This window comes from Melanostigma gelatinosum (genome assembly GCF_949748355.1).
Source record: "Melanostigma gelatinosum genome assembly, chromosome: 13".
In the NCBI taxonomy this organism is placed as follows: Eukaryota; Metazoa; Chordata; class Actinopteri; order Perciformes; family Zoarcidae; genus Melanostigma; species Melanostigma gelatinosum.
This window is the reverse complement of record NC_136646.1, coordinates 19,739,757-19,761,562: the sequence shown is the minus strand read 5'-3', so window position 1 is coordinate 19,761,562 and position 21,806 is coordinate 19,739,757. Positions and strand designations below refer to the sequence as shown.

General features: G+C 44.2%; 3 protein-coding genes across 4 annotated transcripts; 1 reads left to right on the top strand and 2 right to left on the bottom strand.

Moving 5' to 3' along the window:
* The first annotated feature begins 680 nt into the window (after positions 1-680).
* On the top strand, positions 681-12,272 carry cramp1 (cramped chromatin regulator homolog 1). Its single transcript, XM_079281774.1, has 20 exons — positions 681-814; positions 1,197-1,573; positions 2,852-3,054; positions 3,156-3,309; positions 3,794-3,877; positions 4,058-4,106; positions 4,461-4,546; positions 5,097-5,220; positions 5,486-5,567; positions 5,768-6,712; positions 6,861-7,038; positions 7,159-7,331; positions 7,437-7,511; positions 7,682-7,763; positions 7,997-8,107; positions 8,585-8,742; positions 9,079-9,265; positions 9,411-9,578; positions 9,908-10,053; positions 10,418-12,272. The coding sequence occupies exons 1-20, from the start codon at positions 765-767 to the stop codon at positions 10,529-10,531; spliced, it is 3,546 nt and encodes a 1,181-aa protein (XP_079137900.1). The 5' UTR covers positions 681-764; the 3' UTR covers positions 10,532-12,272.
* dhrs7b (dehydrogenase/reductase (SDR family) member 7B) lies at positions 9,949-16,824 on the bottom strand. Of its 2 annotated transcripts, XM_079281776.1 has the most exons (8): positions 16,780-16,824; positions 14,905-15,073; positions 14,598-14,716; positions 14,252-14,462; positions 13,940-14,032; positions 13,692-13,844; positions 13,257-13,473; positions 9,949-10,039 (listed from the first exon to the last, which is right to left on the bottom strand). In XM_079281776.1, exons 2-7 carry the CDS (start codon positions 15,053-15,055, stop codon positions 13,268-13,270), a joined length of 933 nt encoding a protein of 310 aa, XP_079137902.1. In that variant the 5' UTR covers positions 15,056-15,073; positions 16,780-16,824; the 3' UTR covers positions 9,949-10,039; positions 13,257-13,267. The 2 variants fall into 2 exon arrangements, with proteins under 2 accessions (XP_079137902.1, XP_079137901.1); XM_079281775.1 differs by lacking the exon at positions 9,949-10,039 and having other exon boundaries at positions 12,357-13,473.
* A 942-nt stretch (positions 16,825-17,766) lies between these two features.
* Positions 17,767-20,566, bottom strand: tmem11 (transmembrane protein 11). Its single transcript, XM_079281220.1, has 2 exons — positions 20,500-20,566; positions 17,767-19,407 (listed from the first exon to the last, which is right to left on the bottom strand). The coding sequence occupies exons 1-2, from the start codon at positions 20,544-20,546 to the stop codon at positions 18,891-18,893; spliced, it is 564 nt and encodes a 187-aa protein (XP_079137346.1). The 5' UTR covers positions 20,547-20,566; the 3' UTR covers positions 17,767-18,890.
* Positions 20,567-21,806: the final 1,240 nt, after the last annotated feature.

Here is a 21,806-nt window from a genome sequence, read left to right as displayed (position 1 = left end):
TTGGATCAGTCATACATTGTGGCTGTTGGAATATGAGAGTTTGCATTAAGATGACTAAAACAGGAGTTTAAAGTCTGTGTGGGAATGTAGAAAGGGGGGCGTCCCTCATACTCAAACTGCTCACATACACTTGATATTTCTTTGTGTAGCTCTATCTTGCTGTCATCCCTCTGTGCTGTCACACTCCTGATTATTCAGAAATAAATGGATTAGTAGATAACAATCGAGAAAACACAATGCTTACACATTATAACAGTTTTATAAATGTAAAGGTGTTGATGTGCACCCGGCCACTTAAAGCCTGGTCCAGACAAAATTATTTGTATGTGTATGAGAAGATAGTAATGCAAGCAACTAGAGCATCGTCACAAAGCCTTATAATTGCAGGATGTATATGAAATACATTGTTTTGCAGACATAATTTCTGCATGCGATGGTGACGTAGTGACAAACAAAGTCCACTTGTGCACAGGTTAATACAACTATCTGTGCTTATCAATTCAGATGAGCTCCGCTGACATGTGCTACAGTAAAGTCCAGTGCATGCAGTAGATACATCTGATTTGTCAGTGTTTGTATAGTTTTAATTTATTTTTTGCAAAAATAAGCATTGAGTAAATGTTGCTGATAGAAAACAGTTGAACTGCGCAGAGAGTTCAGCTCAGTCGAAGCAGGAGCGAGGAGAGGGCAGAAAGCGGAGAGATCGCTCTCGGTTTTATTATGCTCCATTTGGACAGTAGTTGCCAATCTAACCGGTCGGACTCATGGTGAAAAGGAAGAAGACGTCGCCTACTAGCGAAGAGCACGACAATGGGTAAAAATATGTTTAGAATAACCACTTTATTTAGAGATCGAATGCAGCGACGGGCTTCGTTGTCGTTTCTGCAGGGCGCTAAACTGAAAAGCGCTCGCATTTGAATTTAGTTGAAATTCAACCGACAATATTGGGCATTTGAGTCGAAAGACACTCGTTAAAACACCGCCGCCAGTTACTAAACTGTTTCGGTTGTTGAATGTAATTTATCTGAAGACGTTTAATGCATATATTTGGTGTTGTTTTGTCGGGACTGGAGAGGGGATTTGAAACAAACAGCGGCGGCCATGTTGAGAGACAGTGAACGTCGTCTCTAGAAGTTAATTTCACACACCGCTTTGCCCTGAATGTGACAAATGTTCCTTGATATGTGTGTTGGCAGCATGACACTGGGCTCCAGGGAGGGGATCGGTGTCGATGGGAGGACGAATCCGTCCAGAAAGCCCGAAGGTTGCGACGAGGAGGAGAGCGGAGAGCAGGCGAGCGAGGAGCGCAGTACAAAGGGAGACGACGGAGTGGAAATTCTTAATCCATCAACCACGGCTCTCAGCCCCGGTTCAGCTCCGGTTCTAAACGCCTCTCCGCAGAACCAACCCGGGCTTGGCTCAACCCAGCATGCCCAGACCTCGGCGGAGCCCGCCCCTCCGTGTCACGACCAGCATCATTTTCTCCGATCGAGCGTCCGACCTCCGAGCAAGCGGATCCGGAAGGATTCAATCGGCTCGACCGTCAATGGACACGGCGGGGCAAAATCGAAAGGTGGGATCAGCAGGGGGTCTGCCCGCAGTTGTCACTGTGGTTCCACTGTGTTTATCAGTGATGGCTAAACTGATGCTGGCTTTGTTGTTCTCCCTCCGGGACACCGGGTCCTACTCCGGGTTCAACCCAAGTTGTAAAACCATCCTGTGGACAATTTCTGTGAAACATCACAGAGTCACACAGACCACAACTTACATTTGCAATTAAGTTTTAGTTAGTGTTCCTTGGAAACTTTCCGTTACGTGTTTACAAACACTGTTTTGAGTGTGGTGAGTGTAGATGGAATAAATCAGTGTGTAAAGACTTCAGTGTGTCTGCATGGGAAGAAGAGCAGCATCGTTATAGACAGTTGCTTGCACTTTTACTTTATTTTTTAATATTTTCAGCAAATAGAAAAACAGAGCAGACTGGGCTTATTGGCTTCAACTATTTAACTGATCCAACCAGGAGGTAAATTAGCATTTTTGAAGCATTTCCTCATTTAATGATTTTGTTTTTCACTTCCAGTGAGGAATTATTGCGGACTTTTTTCAGAGTGTATGATTATTCTGCTCTGTTGTCTTTTTTTTTCTATCCTGAAAATTGGCAACCACAATGAGTGTGACTCTGATCAGACAGAACGTTTACAGTCTAGTGATGAGTTGGTCTGCTCTGACAGGTATGACTAGTACATTTCTATTATTGTTGTTAGAAAGAGACTTTGATTGTTTCATCAAATGTATATTTAGATTGTCCAGGTGTTGACCAAGGAAGCCCTACTGATTTTTGATATGTTGCTATATTGGTGCACATCTATTTTCAGAGAGACACATCTAGGTCAGTGCCTATGACCCACAGAGATTTGTAAATGAACTCCCATTTGTGCTGAAAATGTAAAGCAAAACAGCCTCTGTGGTTGTGTTAATGCGTCTGGCATTGTACTCTGTGCCGGGGTAAACACAGCCATCGGGGGGGCTCATCAGGAGTTTGTTTTGGACCCGTGTACTGTGGATCTGGCCGTAGGGACTGATTGCTTTTCCTGCCTCCTTGCCAGAGCTGAAACACAGCTCTGCAGGTTTGTGCAGTGTAGTTGCAGTGGGTGGCTTTTGTGCGCATGCATTCTAAAATCTCCCATAAAACCACAAACTACTATATTTTTCTTTCCCTGCCATGCAAAACAACCCATGCGGTGAACCAAAACATTTGTCTCAAATCTTTACATCTTTGAGTCTCACACTGAAGTTGTATATTTGCCCTGAATGTTTCATGACTGATGGCTCCTGTGTCTCTGTAACATAGGGGCAGAGAACGGCTCTTCCTCCCAGGGGACAGTGGGACATTCGGGGCCAGTGGCCGGCTCCACAGGGGGAGTGTCGAAGGCCTCCAAGGGCCAGGGGTCTGCTGAGAAGGAGGAGCAAGCTGGTAACCAGAAGAGGGCCCGTCGGCAGTGGGAGTCGTGGAGCACAGAGGACAAAAACAGCTTTTTTGAGGGCCTCTACGAGGTAAAGGGCGGAACCAAATAGATTGTCATGTGGCACAACTTTAAGTGTTGCGATTTATTTTTGACATCTTGTACTCAACTCTTAACTACTCTGGTCTCCAGCATGGGAAGGATTTTGAGGCCATCCAGAACAACATCGCAATGAAGTACAAGAAAAGAGGCAAGCCAGCCAACATGGTGAAGAACAAGGAGCAGGTTCGCCACTTCTACTACCGGACCTGGCACAAGATCTCCAAACACATCGACTTTGCCAATGGTGAGCTGCCCTTTGTCTTTTCTCAGCCAATAACAGGTGGGACCTGACGGGGTCTCAGTGAAGATTTGAGGGAAGAACAGATTTTATTTGTACGGGTTGGAGCTCCACATAACGTATTGTTTTACAATAATAACGTAACACTTATACCATCTCATCTTGACCCACTTATCCTGTTACGTCCATTACGAATGTAACATGGCATGTGTCTGGGGGTTGAATAGAGATGTTTATATTATTCACTCTGTCATTTCTTCCTGGTCCATGTTTTCTTTTAACAATTCCTGCACTGATGTTGAAACAGCATCTTGTTATGTCGGTAAACTTTGTCCCAAAACACATGTTAAAAAACCTCCAGATGAGCTTGAGCTGCTCTCCTCTTCAAAAAGCCCTCAGTGTCACGGTCGTGTTATCTCTGTAGCATGCACATGTTTCCTGAATTCTTGTTTACGGCACCGTTGTGACTCGTGCCACCTTTTCTCCTCAGTGTACTCCAGAGTGCTGAAGAAATCCTCCCAAGAACTGTACGGCCTCATCTGCTACGCCGAGCTCCGCAAAAAAGTTGGCGGTTGTAAGTGAAGGCTGTGTTTGAATGCATGACTTTGTGAAGTTGTTTTGCGTGCGAGTGTTATACTGCTGTGTTAGTTTGGGGCACAAGGGATGTGATGAAACACTGCACCCTCCCAGTCATGGGGGACAGCTGCTCCCGAGGGACGATGCCGTAAACTGCTCTGTGCTTTGTCTTTGACAGTAATGGACGATAAGAACGTGTCAAAGCTGAACGAACTAATCCAACAAGGGTAAGTCTGGAGTAAAATTAAAACAGAAAATTGCACTGCCTACTCACACGGTTTTCAGTTTTTATGTTAACACCGGCTTAACACAGAGATTATGATGTATGCAGTTTTTGATTTTACGTTCTACATCACAACACGGATACGCTGTCACCGTCCGTATGAGGACATGATGACATAAGTCAGAGAAACTCACATCAGCAGCAGGAACACTTATCATAATTAAATATGACCTACTGCACGGCTACGGCAACAGTTCTCGTACAATTGTAACGCTTATTCTGTGCCGTGTATGCGATTCCCCAAAATAAGTTTTCCTAAACATTAAAGCGTTCGCTGCTGCTCTGTGTGTTCGTCCAGGGCCACCACGGTGCGCTCCAAAGGGAGGAACCTGAGAATCAAAGCCCCGATGTGCCGAGCGCTGAAGAAACTCTGTGACCCAGATGGTGAGTGTGTGATTCACAGACACACACACACACACAAAGTACATACGTACGAAGTAAACAAACATCATCGCTGTAAATACAAACCACGGTGACGGAGAGGCACCGGGTTTGTGGGGGCGGGGTTTTGGCAATAACAATGGCAGCGTGTGGGCTAGTGGTGTTTCCATGGAAACACTGTGGGAGCCAAGTGAGGAGGAAGATGATGGAGATGACGGGTCTGACCGATTGGCTTCTGCCCCTCTGTTAAAAAACAGCCACTCACTCAACTCAGTTGCGTTGTCAGCTGTATTGTACTTTTCATGTAGTGCGTTGGTGGCTCGTTAGGTTCAGTACATTGATGTTATTTCTGCTCTGTCATACGCTGTCACACTCTGTCATACTGTCATACTCTGTCATATTGACAGAGTATATGACATATTGTCATATACTCTGTGTCATACTGTCATACTCTGTCACACGCTGACTCTTGCTCTTTAAAAACACCTTTTCTCCCGTGAGATCTTTGTTGGTGTTTCTCATTCAGTCTCATTGTGTCTTTGCGTCCTTTCAGGAGTGAGTGACGAGGAGGACCAGAAGCCAGTGCGTCTACCCCTGAAGGTGGCAGTGGAGCTCCAGCCTCGCAGTAACCACTCCTGGGCCCGCGTTCAGAGTCTCGCCCACAACCCTCGCCTCAGGTCAGGCGTGCCTGTTAACTGATGTCTATTACCAACAAACACAATCGATTTGTTCATAATTTAGTCCAAAGCAGAACTTGGAATTCATTTTTAGTTGCTCGTTTGATGCATGTTGGCAACTGAAGCGCGCCAAAAATAAAACATAAGAATGAAATCTGGTTTGCTTTGGAAAATAGTCGGCATAAATAAATAGTGCGGTTCTGCACCGTCTTACCACAGCAGCTTGTAAATCAACACTTCTCTCTTTCTGTCTTTTCCATAACAGGATGGTGGTGGAGCTCCACAGGAAAGTCTCCAGCCTGATTGATTATCTGAAACAGAAGTGGGCGTACCAGGACCAGCGGATTGTATCCTTTTAAAACCTCATTTGATTTTTAGAGCAGTATTGATTGCATTGCAGTTTAGAAAAATGTGCGAGAGCGCAAGTCTGGGATACAAGCTTGACATGTGACCGTGAAGCAGAGAGCTTCAGCAGTAGATATCTGTGAACTGTAAACATGCCTCTTTCTGTCATTCATGTGTGAGACCTTGACACTGGACGCTTCAGCTGAAGAGCCTCATGGAGAGGGAGGCTCTGGAGGTCGGCCCATCCAGCACAGCCTCTCCCAGCAAATCCCAGCAGGACGATCTCTTTCTTTACCCCGCTGAGAGCAGCACTTTGACCACACTGCCTGGCGTGTCACGTGTCGTGCACTCCAAGGCCTCCTGCACTGTACACTGGCTAGAAAGTGGCAAGAACCGGCCTAATGCCAAGGAGTTGCCCGCAGCTCAGATTCTGGGTATTCACACGGCTCCACCACTTCGGACTGGCCCTAAATCTGGACGGTGGGGCGCCGCCGCCACCGCCGGTGCTTCAGTGACTGTGTTGTGTGATAGTCGACGAACTGAGCCCCTTAACCCTGAGCCTTCACAAGACTGCTCTACAAAGGTAGAGGAGAAGAGACCTCAGTCTGTTTCTGTCCCCGCTTCCTCTCAGCAGACTGCGGCTCTTAGGGAAGAGGGAACTGGGATAGGACCCTCTGAAGGGGGGAAGGTCTCTACTGGTGTGAAGGCCAGTAGTGGTTTAGCAGTGACCAAAAGCATTGAGAAGTTGTGTAGTGTTACAGAAAGCTCATCCGAGCTGTGCATTGAGGAGCAGAACACCAGCACCTCCTCCCCAGAGGCCCACCAGACTCCGCCAGCCAAACCTCCAGTCACTGGCTCCGAGGAGGGAATGTCGCAGGGCTCTGCACCGGCAGCCAAGGAACGGGCTGTCGAGCAGATCAGAGGGGAGGGCTGGAGCGCACGGGATGCCGAGAACGTCACCCTGGCTGAGCTCTACCTGATGTTCGGGAAGCCCGGCAAGCTGCTGCTGGAGTACGAGTGGCAGCCCATTGCGGTTCCTTTCAACAACCAGGAAAACGGACAAGCCCAGCTCAAGCCCATCAGGACACAACACGTTCTGCGCTGCCTGCTCAAGCTGGTTGCCACTGAGGTCAATCCTAAACCTTTGGTGGGGATTTAACTGTTACTTCTTACTATATTGTTTCCGGTGGCCAGATATCCATTTTATCCTGTTTAAACAACAACAACATCTGAATGTCACGATTATTTGTGAAGATTTGTTGCAGGAGGTGTCTATAATGTATCTCCTCCTCCAGGCTCCAGAGCTGTGCTCCACTGCTCCATCCCCACACAAGATGCATCAAGAGGAGCAAAACCAGGCCCTTACACCTCCAGGGAAGGGCCCCATAGCAGGTGTTCGCAGCCCCAGCTGTGGCCGGCAGCAGGCCTCTGTCCGAGGGGCCCGGCTACACCTGCCAACTGCCGGAGTCTCAGGTATTCAAGCTTTAGAAGCGCGTGTGTTTGGAAATGAACGCAAAGAATCGCTGGATGCTGTTCAATGGTTTTCTTCATTATCCTCACATGACATCTCTCACTTATTCCTCCCCTCTTAAGGTGGACGTAACCTCCCCCGCTCTCTGCTGGGGTCGACGGCGGGCGGCGACGTAGAAAGCAGTGTGTTTGCGGTTCCCACCACGCTGCCCCCCAACAGCTCGCGGCACAACAGAATGTTTTCCCCCAACAAGGAAGCAGAGCTAGCCCTCAAACAGCAGCTCGACTCTATCAGTGTAAGGCTGGGCAATGCAGTATTTTTTACACCAATTGTACAACTGACGAAATAGGTACATCGTCCACACGCACAAATGTTAATGTGCTCTGTGTTTTTTTTCCAGATGCAGTCAGATCTTTTCCTGTCAAGACAGAGAAAACCTCGAAACAGACAACTCCGGAAACCACTTGTAGTTCAGGTAAGAGAGGAACAGAAAGGTGTTTTGCTTTATCTATTCTGTTGTATCGCAATGAACACCAACACGTCTCCAACTTATAGTGTTGTGGAATTGGTTGACTATTTGTACTGTAAATGTCCTTTTAGTGCTTCTCTGTGCATTTAGTTCAGTTGCTTCCGTCTCATCCACAGCGAACACTTCTACCGCGAACGACAGGAGACACTCCTCAGCATGTCTGCTCCTTCTCCATCCTCTCCAACTCCTCTGCCACAGGTACTCCTCGGACATCCTGCTCCTACAGTACACGTTGCTGTCAGCAGAAGATCGACATGTTTCAATTATTATACTTTTCCCTGCAGTGCAGCATAAAACTGCCAGACTTGTGTTCTTGACAGTCGGTCCTTGAAAGCCCGACATGCTCTTTGTACATAACTAAATGTCATTTCTCATTTTCAACAACCATTCTGCTAATCTCCCGCCCTCTCACTTCCTGTTTCTTCCCTCAGGAACTGGATCTTTCCGGCCAATCCACACTCGCCTGGCTCCTTCCTCCCGCCCCCTCCTGTCCAAAGCTTCCCCTTCAGCGTCCAGCTCTGCAGCCGCCAGCCAGCTCTCCAGTATGTTCTGCTTTCATTATGTCATCTATTTTCAAACTAAATTCTAGATGCAGTATAATTCATGTTGTGTAGTTTAAACTCTTCTTGTCCTCCTATGACACGGCTCCTTCACTTAATGTGCTCAACAAGACCACTCAAACATTAATCCACGCAAAGACATGTTTTGACCTGCACATTGTGCGTCGGTTGGATTATTTTCAGTTTCAAATGAAATGATGAAAAGGATTCAGTTCTTAACTCCCACATGATCTCTGACAGTTGATGTGGTTTGAACAAACACTCCTTTGTGCCGCAGTAAAAAGACAAAAAGAACATTCTTCCAGCTCCTCACTATTCTCTCATGCGTTCCCTTTTTTATATTCACATTGTTGCGGAGTTTACTTTTTTTTTTTTGGTGCATCCCCCACACGCTCAGTTGCTATTGATACTTGTCAGGTACCGTGCCGATGTGTTTTTAAACTGTTACTTCTCTCTCAGGTGCCATTGGCCTGGCTGCTAAGTCTGCAGGTATCATCCCCGGCAGTCCCCGTCGGGAGCTGAATTCTACCGCTGTTGATAACGGCTCCCTGCTCCACACCGCACCCGCTGTCGATGCTGAACCAGACGCTCGACTCCTCCAGCACAATGTCCCAGAGGTCAGCAGCACTCACTGACATACACAAACTGACACACAGATGAGTACTTTGTAACTACTTTACTGTGAGGGTGAAGAAGGCCACAGAATAGTATTGCCTGTGTGTGCAGGCCCTGTTCACAGGTAGAGGTACAAGAATACGGTGATTGCTGACTGCAGTTATTAGTGTAACAGACAATAAGATACTGATGTTGAGTCGGGACCCAGGCTTGGTCCTCGCTAGCTGGGTAGAAAACACATGCCTGTTGCTCTGAAAACTCATCTTTTGAGGAAATAAAACCTTAAAAAAAATCTAACAAAGCAGCCCAAATAAGTGTTCAACTTGTTCCTTTTACAGAATGGTCACCCTCCACCATCTCCTGGACTGACTGGTGGCGGGAACTCTCTCCTCCTTCCGCCCAGCGTGGCCTCGCTCCTGGACATCTCTCTCCCCGGCCCCCCTGAAGAGGCTCTAGCCCCCGGAGAAACCCAGACTCACATCAGTGACTCCCTCATCGAGCTCGCCATCAACTCTGCCCACTACGGTGCGTGCCGGTTTCTATCCTATATGCTAACATTACATTAGTTTGCAGTATGTTGACGTGCAACCAACTAGCTCAGTTCTGAGAGGCTCATTGAGCACTGTGTGTGTGTGTGTGTTCTAATGGCGGTTTGCCTGTTATGCTGCAGGCGAGGAGGCCGCTCTCTCTCCAGCCAAGCTGAGCAACAACGACGGCTCCAAACTGTTGGCCTCGTCTCCCTCGGTCAGCCCGTCCAGAGGCTGGATCCCGTCGCCCAGCCACGACCCCCAGTGGTACCCCAGCGACTCATCTGACTCCACACTGGGATGCCTCCTCTGTGAGTCTTTTTCTCTCCTCAATAATTAAACACAAGCACATACTATTACAGATCTTCTTTGTAGCTCTGCTATGTGTTTCCTAATCAAAGAGTTGATACTAGAAATGACAGTTAAAGCTTGAGAGGGACAAACAGACTCAGCTTTAATGTCAGACAGATTCATAAAGGAACACATTTTAATCGCAGTAAAGCTTCAGAACACTTATTCTCTTATTAATGCACAATAACACCGACACACCTGTGTACTTCCTCTTGCAGCGATGTCTCATAAAGAGGACTTTGTTGCCACTCTGTCCCTTTTATTCACGGTCCGTCTCTTTTCCCTCCAGCCAGCATGGTCTCTCCTGATAAGGGCAAGCGGACCACCCTAACTCCCTCCGGCCCCTCCAGCGGCACAGCTTTGCTTGGTCCCAGTCTCCTGGACTGCAACTCCCATGATTCCTTTCAGTCCCGTGGCCTTCCTGATGCGGCAGAGGTACGTTCTTAGTGTTGAGTCTTTTACAAAATAGCAAATTTGCTATTCTTTTTCAGTTGAACACTCTGCCAGTCTAAAAATTGGCTTCCTGGAAAATAGTTTAATTCACATTCTTGTTGAGTGAGAAGAGAAGATTGACACCACTGTCATACATTAAGCTGCAGCCAGCTTAGCTCTGCATTACGACTGCAAACAGTCAGCCTGGCTCAGTCCAATGGTAACAAAGTCCATCAAACTATTCTGTTATTCCAGACGTCCCTGGAGGGAAAACAAAGTGGATTTGAATCTTTTTATTTGTTGTAGCTGCTGCTCAGGCTGTTGTCATTACTGGTGTACATTGAAAGCTCTTTGGTTGTGCTCGCAGATGGACTCTCAGCTTGCTTGTATGATGAGCGAGAGCAGCGTGGACTACATTGCTCGCTTCAATGACCTGGCTCAGGAGCTGGCAGTGACCGAGCCCTCCATCCCACCACCCTGAGGTGGAGAGGACCCACGGCCATCTGGAGGACATGAGTTTGTCTCCTCGCCGTCCCCTCTACTTTGGAGAAAAGACGCTCCCCCTCCCCCCGTCCTGTTTGTAAAAGTGCAATAATAACAGTGAAGCTTGACCTTTGTTCAAAGCGAGTTGGAAACTTGTTGGTTTCACTGAGCTGTTCTTTCAATTGAAACGCCCTTTAAAAACAAACACTTTAGAAAAACATATGCGTTTACAAAACACGACCTCATGTACAGGAAAATACTATGCCATATTTGAACAATAATATTTTGACTGATCTTGTATGTCTCTTCCTGCTCTTTGTGTGTTGTTGTCGTCCATCTTCTATACTCTCAGATTAAACCCACAAAATGTGTAGTTCAGATCCCGACTGCTGGAGGGTGGTTTAGACAGTGATGGCGGTGAGAAGGGCTTGAATGTGGCGAGATACTTGTTTCTATTCCGTTGTTATTGTGGCCTCGGTTGGAAAAGTAGAGTACAACGCAGCGGGTAAAGTATAAACTACTGCCCTCCTTTTCACAGGCTTTTGATCAGTTCAGGTTTCATTGGATGCATTTTAGGAACGTAGCCTGCCGCGCGTGTGTGGAATCAGGTCCGTTATTCCTCACGGTCAGATGTCACATGCAACATGGCAGCTTTTGTTGGTTGACTTTACTACTTCTCTTGAAATCACATTGGGAGTTCAATGCAGATTATGTTTTTTTTTTTTAAGTGTGTTGAGATGATAATAGCGATGCAATGCTCTTTAACGTTGGTTTGTTGTTGCGTAAAAACAGGTCGACATTTCATTTTGGTGTTTTGAATAACCTTGTCATAGTTTGGAGTATTTTTGCTTTAGCTCTCTTGCTGGTATCAAAGCAGCGAGTCGAGCGTTTAAACCCAGAATATGACCGATCACGTTTTCAACTTTATTGACTGGGAACCATTGAAAGTTCCCAGTAGTGTTGCACTCCGTTTCAACTCCACAACAGCGAGCAGCCACAAGTATGGAATGATATTAAACACTAAAGCCATAGTTTTTAAGTTTTTTTTAAGTAGTGATCTTCAACCAGTAGTAAAACCTGACTGGTTGTGTTCAAAACATTAAAACTCCTCCATTGACTCGATCCTAACGAAACGCTCTCCATGCAGCGAGGTTGGAGCTAAATGGATGCTTTTAAGTGCTTTCCCCATCACAGCAAACACACACCTACTGCATACTTATTGCATCCAGATTGTTTCTGAATTTTTAAATCAACCAGCATCATCAATATGCAGTATTGTGAACATTTTGTCTCGACATGTTTAACTTCATCTCTGAGTGTAAATTGTAGGAGAGCTCTTGTTATCATTCCACAAATGGGATTTTAAATGTTTGTCTCCGAGCACCTTGAGGGCTTTGACTCTTCAAAGTAAAAGCTCTCGTGATGTTTACTCATCTTCACACACTAGATACAATGAAGATAACTCTTAATGAGGAATAAACAGCAGGTTTGTCTTTGAATCTGGCATGTTTTTTTAATCTTTGCTGAAGGATTTATTTGTACAAATGTCAATTAACTTCTGTGCGCTTTTGTAACATAACGTGAATTGTTATTTGGATTATTTATTTTTAACATTTCAGAATTTTTTTTTTGTCTAACTTAATATTAAGAAAGTGAAACTTAAAGTTTTCAGTTTGTAAAATGTGTTTTTATTCTGTGTATAAAGATAGATATAAAACCTGCTTGTTTGTTTTATTCATTGTGTACTCTGTGCTAAAAACTTAAATATTAGAATGTGGCCTTTGGGTTTTTACCAACAGAGAGAGTGGAGTGGCTTCTCTGCTGAACCGCTACTGAATACATTCTCATTCATGTTACAGTTAGTAAATGGAAACATTCCAAATGTGTCCCAGTTTATTTCCTGCTGCACTGTATGAGAATAACATCAGCTGACAGGATGTAAATATGGACCAAGCTGTTGCCTTAACGGATGACAAAAAACTACTGGACAGCGATAAGCAGCATTTCCTTCCTCTAGGTGTATTAAAAGCACTTTGTTTACAGTGGAGTGCACTGTATGCCACACGGTACCGGTGACCCACAAACGACATGCCAGGTGCTGGACCACGTCTCCAGGACAGACAGGAGATTGTTTACAAGAAAGTGCTTTTTTTTTCTCCTCCCATCTTCACTTGCAACAACAAACAATACTGTGATCAAGTCCTGCACTTTGGTGGAGTAAGTAGTTGTGATAGTCCGTCTGTTGTTCAGACGGACTGCAGTTCAGTGTGATGCTCACCAATTAAATCTCATCTGTTCTCTTTTTTTCGTCAATGAAATTTGATACTGAAGGCTTTTAAGATAACAGCTGACGACCTGGACGATATATCCCAGAACTGACAGAATTGCAAATAGGTAACAAATTGAGCATTTTATTTGTCCGTGTTAGGAGTCAATTTGAAAATCAGCATCACACGCTGACATCTTTCCAGAGTTTTGTCAATAACAGACGTTCCACTTTTAAACAGTGATTTCTGAGAACAAAGTGAAGTCCTGTCTGGTCAATGTCAGGTGTTAATCAAAACAAACTCCCCATAGGTGCTGTTACAACATACAGGTTTGTGTAACGGAGGAGCTTGATCTACTCACACCTCTGGCTCATCTGGCCTCCGTGTGAAGCAGTCACTGTCGTGTTTTTGGTCCATGTGCCTCTGAACGTGCGTCGTGAGCCTCGCGGTCCTCACCTGCTGCAGCGTTACTCGTCTTTGGGTTTCTGCTCCTTCCGAGCGCGAGAGGACATGAGTTTGAAGAAGAGTGCCGGCCACATCGTGCGGAGGTAAATGGCCACGCTGGGCAGAGGTCCTGCCAAAACCACGTCTTTGCTCCTGTGACGGACAGCCTTCAGAACAGCCTGAGCCACATCTCTGGGGTCCCAACCCGTCGCTGTGGTTTTATCCAAAACTGAAAAACAGTGTTGCGCAAATAAGAAAGATCAATGATATCAGGGAGTCAGTAGGTCAACTATTGCAGAAAACAATTGTATTGCTGGGAATGTGTCCCCTCTCGTTTGTTTCATAGCTTATTTGATCTCATATTTAAGCTTATAAATGAATATTTTTAGCCTTTTTATGTCTCTTTGTCATGTTTACTGATAATCGTCACACACTCCACTGCCTCACCTCCGTACTTGGAGCCGTCTCCTGTGACAGCGTTGACCGACAGGCTGGTTCGAATGTACCCAGGACTGATCACGGTCACTGGGATCCCGTAGTGCTCGATCTCGGCCCGTAAGCAGTCAAAGTAGGCCTGGGTGGCGTGCTTTGAGGCGGCATCTGACCAAAGTGAGTACAAAACCAGAGTCCTGCTTCATTTCCAATCAAAAAACTTGTAGTTGTTTGCTTTAATTAAACGAGTGGAGACAACTTACAGGCGGATCTGTAAGGAATGGATATCTTGCCCTGGACACTGCTGATGACAACGATGTGGCCGCTGCGTCGATGAACCATGGAGGGCAGGAGAGCTGTGAAGGGAGGACAGAAGAAGGAAATAGAAACAGCTGACTAAGGTAAAATATTGGGCTTCCTCTTCTGGGAAAATCTAGCTCTGTCATGTTCATGCTTCAACTACTTTCCTTCCTTATTTCAATTCAAGATCCTTTAAATAACTTCTGTATGGTTTGGCTCCCTCGTGTATTTATAACTTTGTAACCACATATACTTCATCTGAACTACTCGCTCACCTTGAGTAAGAGCAATGGACCCAAAGTAATTTGTTTCCATAACATCCCGCTGAACTGAAAGGTGGGTATCCAGTATGTTGCCGCGATAACTGATTCCAGCATTATTGATGAGGACGTCCACTCGCCCGTAACACTTCAGGATCTCCTCTGCAGCTCGGTCCACTTTGTCTGTGTCGGACAAGTCGAAGACGACGGTGCTGGGAGTGTAAGTCTGGTGGTTGTAAAACACGTTATCGTTGTATTTAAATACGTCTTGCTGTAAAAACGAATTGCCCGACAGCGGCAAAAATAAAGTTGACCTTAAGTTTATGTCAGGGCTACTTTTTGTTTGTTTGTGTGTACACACCTGTGGTCGTGAGCTTGTTGAACTTGCTGTGAGCTCCTGGACCACCTGCTGCAGGCGGGCTGCATCGCGTCCACACAGCACCAGCCGGGCGCCTGCAGCGTGAAAGACCCGAGCACACTCTACAAAACATAAAAAACACACCTGTTGTTCATGGTCGGCAAGTTAGCACATGCATCACGACACTGACACACGTTACTGTACATTATCTTACTACCACCGAAGCGAAATCAACTGCTGTACATCGATGTTACTTGGTTTGCAGAAACATCTACATGTAAGCTGAAGAGAAGAAGAAATGGAGGCCGACCTTTCCCGAGTCCAGAGCTGGCCCCTGTGATGACCACCACAGCGTCCTGCAGAGCCGCTCCTGGTCTGAGGCGGACAAGTATTCGATAAAGCAACAAGATCCCCGCACTTACTAAAACCAGCTGAAGAACTCCTCCCATGACACGCTCCATGTCTGACAATCACCCGGCCTGCAGACACGAGATCAAAAAACATTTGGTTTGGAAGAGTTTCAATCAGTTGCTCTTTCACCAAACAGAGGCCTGTTTAAAACAGCACATTTTCACACAATACGTCTCTCGGATGACAAATGAACCAACAGCTAAAGGTGATTCCTGCGCTCCATCAATGACGAATGATTAGTTATCAATGGGAATTAAATTTTTGCAGCTATTGGCTATTAAAATGTCAAGTTTTGGATACATATTTTATTAGCTGAACTTCAGACGAAGTATAATTGTTTTTAAATCTCCTTTTCTTTTGCCTTATGTTTTGATGCTTTTAATGGTTTTATGTGAAGCACTTTGAATTACCTTGTTGTTGAAATGTGCTATACAAGTAAACTTGCCTTGCCTAAGTAAGATATTTAAAGACATCACTCTGGTAACTCATCATGAAAATTTGTAGGCTGAATGATATATTGTTTAAAAAATACTGTAAAGCATATTTGATCATGAAAACCATTCCTTAGTCTTTACTTCGTAAACAAATAGAAAAGAAGAATAAAAACACCATAAAGGGCTTTCAACAAGTCAGTGTGACATTGATGTGTGTGTTCTGTCAGCTCTCAAGCCCCCATGCAGATTTATTGTGAATGTCTTAATGTGAAGTGCTTTTAGCTAAGCCTCTTCCACTCGTCCCGTCTCCAAAACACAACACAAAGAACCAGCATGGCAACAGTGACAACTACCACCAAATAATAAGCACATGCACACGCACACCACACACACACACACACAGGAAAAACAGTGTAGTTTGAATATTTGTTCTTGTGTGTGCTTTATATGTATATATTCATGATTGTGAGCATGACTCAAGAACTAGACATTAAATGAACTTCATACTTACAGTTTTTATAAATTGCTAACATCATTGGTCAATACTGAAGACACTTTTTCAAAACACGTCATACAGTCTGTATTACCAACATGCAGTTTAGCCAAACAGTTAATCTCACCTACAACACTTCCAACAATATCCTGTATTTTTCTAAATCCTTGCATACACTAATTTACTTCTGCAAAATAAAGATTTGAAACAAAAAAACAAAATCCTGAAATTCCAAATCTCTCAGAGAGAGACAATGGTTTACAACAAGGTTAATAATTGTGCCCTATCTCATCAGAGACAACTGTTATTATATATTTCAATACAGTTATTGCAGAAATGCATGAAATGTGCCATCATTCTGTTTTGAAAGTTTTTTTAACAGTTTTGAAAACAGTGTGTCAGCATTTAAAAAATGTGCAACAAATAAATCGTGTTTTGCAGGTGTTGCAGTATGAATGAGAAAAGAGTTCATGGATTTTTGGAAAATGTGATAATTGAATGTAATTTGTGTGAAAGCAATGATAACCGATTCAATGTTTGGTCGCATAGACTTGTTTCACTGACTGAGTGAAGAGTAACGCACAGGCTCCCCAGATTATAACGTCTGATCTACATCTGCATATATATGATTACTAACAATGACGTTAATTAGCAGGTTAATTTAGACGCTAGTTTAGAAGTGACAACAGTCCGTGCACAACCAGGATTGGCAGATACTGCACAGACAAGCTAGCCGTGTGTAACTCATAAGTGAACTGCTGGGCATGCTAATGCTAACGTTGACTAGCTTCTGCATTGTAATAAAACACTGATTATACACCAGCGTTCATGAATAGTTAGAGCTCACCTTGTTGTTGTTCTGCTGTACAACACAGCGGCTGGAGGCGTCGGCACGAGCACTTCCGGGCTCGTCTGACAGGAACCCCACGTGCCGCATCAACGACCGTCTGTGTCACCGCTAGGGATTGTGGGAGCTGGAGTTCGGTAAGACAGTAGGTTGACTGAGCGAGCACGATTGGACTTGCTCATTTCTGTGTTTATCAGACGCATATTCTTTGTCCAGGTTGGACGTTGTAGGACAAAATAAGCAGCTGAAGACAAGACTTTGATTATCAAAGACAGTTTTTAAACTATTTGGGAATGTCTGGGCTGTTTTAAGACCAGAAGAGGTTTGGAAAGATGTATATATTTCTCCATATTTACAGTATATGAGATAATAGAGCCCTGAATTAAAAAATAATCAGTATGTAAATTAATTGTTTACCACGAACAATCTGATTGGGGTCTACGAGTGAAACGTTGGACAAACATGATTATTCATGTGTGCAGTTCATCAGGAGAAAGTCTGAATTATTCTTGGGCAGCCTAAAAGGAGACGCAACATCTGGGTAACAACTGGAGAAAGAGCTGGGCATCATTATGCCATCAGACCGTAAAACGTGTGACAGCCAGTCCATCATTCAGCCCTCCTGTCAGCTGACAGATAATTACCCTGCTCTGGTCACAGATCAGTGAGTCAAGTCTCAGGCCACCCTCTGCTTCAGTTCTGCTCAACCCATGAAAGTGTATGTGAGGTGAAAGGAAAATTGAATTGGAAAAATGTGCCTACTCTGCACTACTTTCTCTCAGTTGCAAATTGTGCAAGACGTAGCAGTAAGTCGATGTGAAAAGAAGAGCTGGGCAAATGTCTTAAGTTTTACCTGTAAGCACTATTTACCGAGTTAAACTATAGCATCTGGTTTTCAGCCACTGTCGTCACAGTTGTTTGTTGGCATGTGTGATCACAGTACATACTAAAACACCACAAGCAAGTTTACAATTTATTTAACACATTGTTTGATAGAGCTTTAAGGGATTTACACAAAATTCTTAGGAAACTTTTAATTAACATGTTTAAATCCTGCTGGCAAAGTAAACAATCCTTCAATTGTAGTGGATATTTGTACGTATAGTTTTAATCAGTGTCCCTGACAACGTCAGTCTCCATCTTCAACTAGTTCACATCCGAATTCCACTTTATTAAATCGATACAAGTCTCCTGTTATATCACAACTCATTCTCCACTTTTACCTTCTTCTATGACCCCAAATTTTAAAACTGCTGATCGAGACAGCAACACATAACAAGCACCATGAGATAAACATACACAAAGTATGAATTCATAATTTGCTGTGCAATTACCTGTAATGTCAAATCGTGTTTGTATTTTTTGTAATTTAACTATGAGGGTTTGGCTTGATGTCAATGTAATATACATTAGAAGAATGTGTAAAATGTGACTTTTTTTAAAGTAAGTATTTTTGTAGTGTTTCAAAAAGACATTGAGCCACAGCATCGTCACATACGATCTTTCTTACACTCTTAAAACAAGAATATCTACATGAACAAGACACACTCAAATAAGTTGCAACTACTTGTCTCGTTTCTGAACATAATGTAGAATTTAATGAAAAAAAGTAAAATAAAATACAGAAAAGTTAGTTTGAAATATCCTAACGTTTAATGAAAGAGTGATGTACTGATCAGCCAGAAAGGAGGGGGGGGGGGGTACAGTAAAACTACGAGGGAAAGGGGAGCGAGCTCGATACCCAAAACACGTCGGTCCGTTACTGCAGTACAATTCAATCCAGAGGGGCTGCTGTCGTACCCTTGAGCACTTGCTTGTGCGTCAAGGATGCAGGTGGAGGGCGCAGGGGAGGAGGCGCAAGGGTACTACGGATATAAGTGTGCCGTTGTCACATAGAAGTAAAGAAAATGTAAAGCAAAAAACAATTCCTTCTGGTTTCAACTATATCCCTCTGATCAAAGTTCAAAATGGAAGCACCCCCCACGTGTGGAGCTAACTGCTGGGCCTGATCGGGACTTCCACTTTTCTTACATCTGGGGGGGATAGGCGCTGTTTTTGTTAGTTTTTTCCTTTATTTTTCTGTTGGTTCTTAAACCCTCTTCAGAGTGCACTCATATCGCATAGAGTTCGTAGATCTTCTTGGCGCAATATGCCAGGGCAGCCAGCGCTATCGTGTTATGGAGTCTCTTTCTGTGGACGTCATCCCTGCGTACCAATACAACGGGCGTCGAGGAGGTGAGTGTATGCAGGGGCAGCCTCGAGAGTTTTTGGCTGTCGTACTCCACCTGGTACTTGCAGCAGGGGTCAAATTGCCATGAAATCCCGTAGAGGGCCGCGCAGGCCAAGCTGAAAGCGCCAGCGGGCAGCGCCACATAACGCGAGTACTCAATGGGAAGTGAAAGGGGCGTCAGGAGGCAAGCGGTACCGGACAACACGGCCGTCTTGTGCAGGCAGTTGCCCACGCTAATCCACCGGGCCGTCTCATCTCCGATGCGCGTGGGCTCAATGACAATGTATTTATACTGGGCCTCCAGTGCCTGCTCCAACTCGTACTCAAACTGGTCCTGCACATTCTCCCCATTGTAGATCTCGTGCACAATGTAGCAGTCTGTCGCCGCCATCACTCCCCTGTTCAGAAACAGACATACGGCAAAGAACAGTGAGAGAACGGATACAGAGAACAACTAGACTCGATGCATCCAAGACTGGTTTGCCTTCATTTTTACACCGACCCGCCCCTTTTTTCAAGAGCCTGTGAATATTTTTTGTTATTTATTATTGCTAATGTGTGCACTTAGTTTGCAAAAAATATATATGTTTGCTCCATATTGTCTTCCATCAATTCATAAAATGTCGTTCTCAGAAAATAGTCAACAAAATAACTTGTCTGACCAACAGCTAAAAGTGTGAAATTACACAAAACTATTTTTTTAAATGGACAAATTAAATATGTCCGTTGACTAGTTTGCGTGTAATTGATTAATCGAAAAATATATTATGTAAACTGATATTTTCCGGGTTATTTACACATCATCTTTGAATATGACAAACACGCATGTCTGTATGAGTGTCAACTCTCCGAGGCCTTCGGTACAAGTTGACAAGATGGCAAACAGCCCTCACGACTCACCTAAGTTACCTAGTTAGGTTAGACACCGACCTCATTGGGCTCCAAAGACAGCGGGCATTGGCTCAATGAGTATTAGATACTAATGAAAACAATCTGGGATCACAGTGCAGGGGACACAATGTACCTGAGCGTCGGTTAGACGACACGAACAGCTAACACGCTCACATGGTGAAAAGTTTGGAGGACTGGCCAGCTAAGTTAAGGACCGTTTTACTTTCTAAACAGGTCGACAAACACAGCGGACAACACTTAAACCAGAGACGTGTAGCACGTGAGCCATGGCGTATTACAACAGTGCTTGCACGCACGAGCTGTTAAACACGCTTTTTATCCCACGGTTATATCGGCTGGTGTGAAATAACCAAAACATCACATGCTAGTTTGATTCCTTGCTAACGTCAGCTAGCTGTGCACGTTAGCCTGCTAATGTTAGCTAACCCTGGAATAAAATTCCGACTTGTCGCTGTTGCCATTTTACGTTCAGACCCGAACGATATGCATGTTTGGGATCTGGTGAATGGCGACATCAACTAAACGATGAATCACATTTAAACATTTCCGTTTAATATCTAAGATGTGGAGTAACTGACCTCTCCCTGCTCACTGGGACACCGCGCCTCCTTCCCAGCGACGCCATGTTGGAGATACAACCGTGATTGCGGGTGACGTGTGAGAGCGCCTAGCTTTATGGGTAATGTAGTGAGTCAGCGCAGTCGACGCATCACGTCGACTCGAATTGGGACTACTCTTCCCATGAGGCTATAAAGCAAGAGCGCCTTTAAGTATTTTATAATAGCACATAGAAGTTTGAGAGGTCAGAGCATTTATTTTAAATATACCAATTGCAAATTAACGGACGTATGTTTGTTTGAAATATAATAATTAATAAACTACATTACAATTGAACATCAAACACATACAGGGGACATTTATATATTTACATTGTTGCGCAAAATAGATTGCATGCATGGGTTACGACATAATGTATACAGTATGCAATACAGTGTCCGAACCATTACGTTTTGTGAGTGCATTTGTGTTGTGTAGATTTCTGGGTGCTCACCCACATTGTGCTCGTCTCTGTGTCACCATGGCGAGTGTGGGCTCCCGGTCCATGTGTTGTAACCTGAAGCGCTCTGTAACAACTAATGTGTACGTTCAGAAGTGCGAGATCAGCGGAAGCCAAGTGTTTCACCTTTGACAACAATTGTAAAAAAATTGTAATCATGGGGCACGCATGACCAATCAATTCAAATCCAATTAAGCATATTGGCGATGCCAAAATGATGTTTAAAACATGCCTGCTCAACCTGCCATGGTCCCTGATCGTGTTTTAATATACAATCAAGAAGCCTTTCAACTGATGTAACATAAGGCTATAGACTCAGAACATGCTTATTTGATAGTAGGTCAATTATTCATCAGTTAATGTGTTGATTAGGCCATTCATTATTTGTTTATATTGCGCCTTTATTATATTAAAGTAATAACATCTGCCAAATATTGAAGGTTTGTGTGGCAACTTGGTCAGATTCTTTAGGTTTGTTTAGTTATTCTTGGATCAGACAGCTCCGGATTTAGATTAGAACACTTTTATTACTTTAGAGTACATTTCATTCAGGCAAAGCTTTTTTATTTTAACCTGGTAAATTAATTTGATCAAATAAAAAGAAAAGGGTCAATATATGTTTACATTCCTCAAAGTTAGATATCAAATACACTGATATCAACATGCAGCCCTAGTTAATTAGGCTTTTGTTGGCCCACAAGTCAAATATTCAGTCTAAACACACTGGAATATGCTGTAAAATAACTACTACAGGCAGGTTTTTCACTATAGAACATAGTCTCCGCTGGGTTTGTGGTTGAACTGCTGTGCTTTCAAATGGGAGATTAG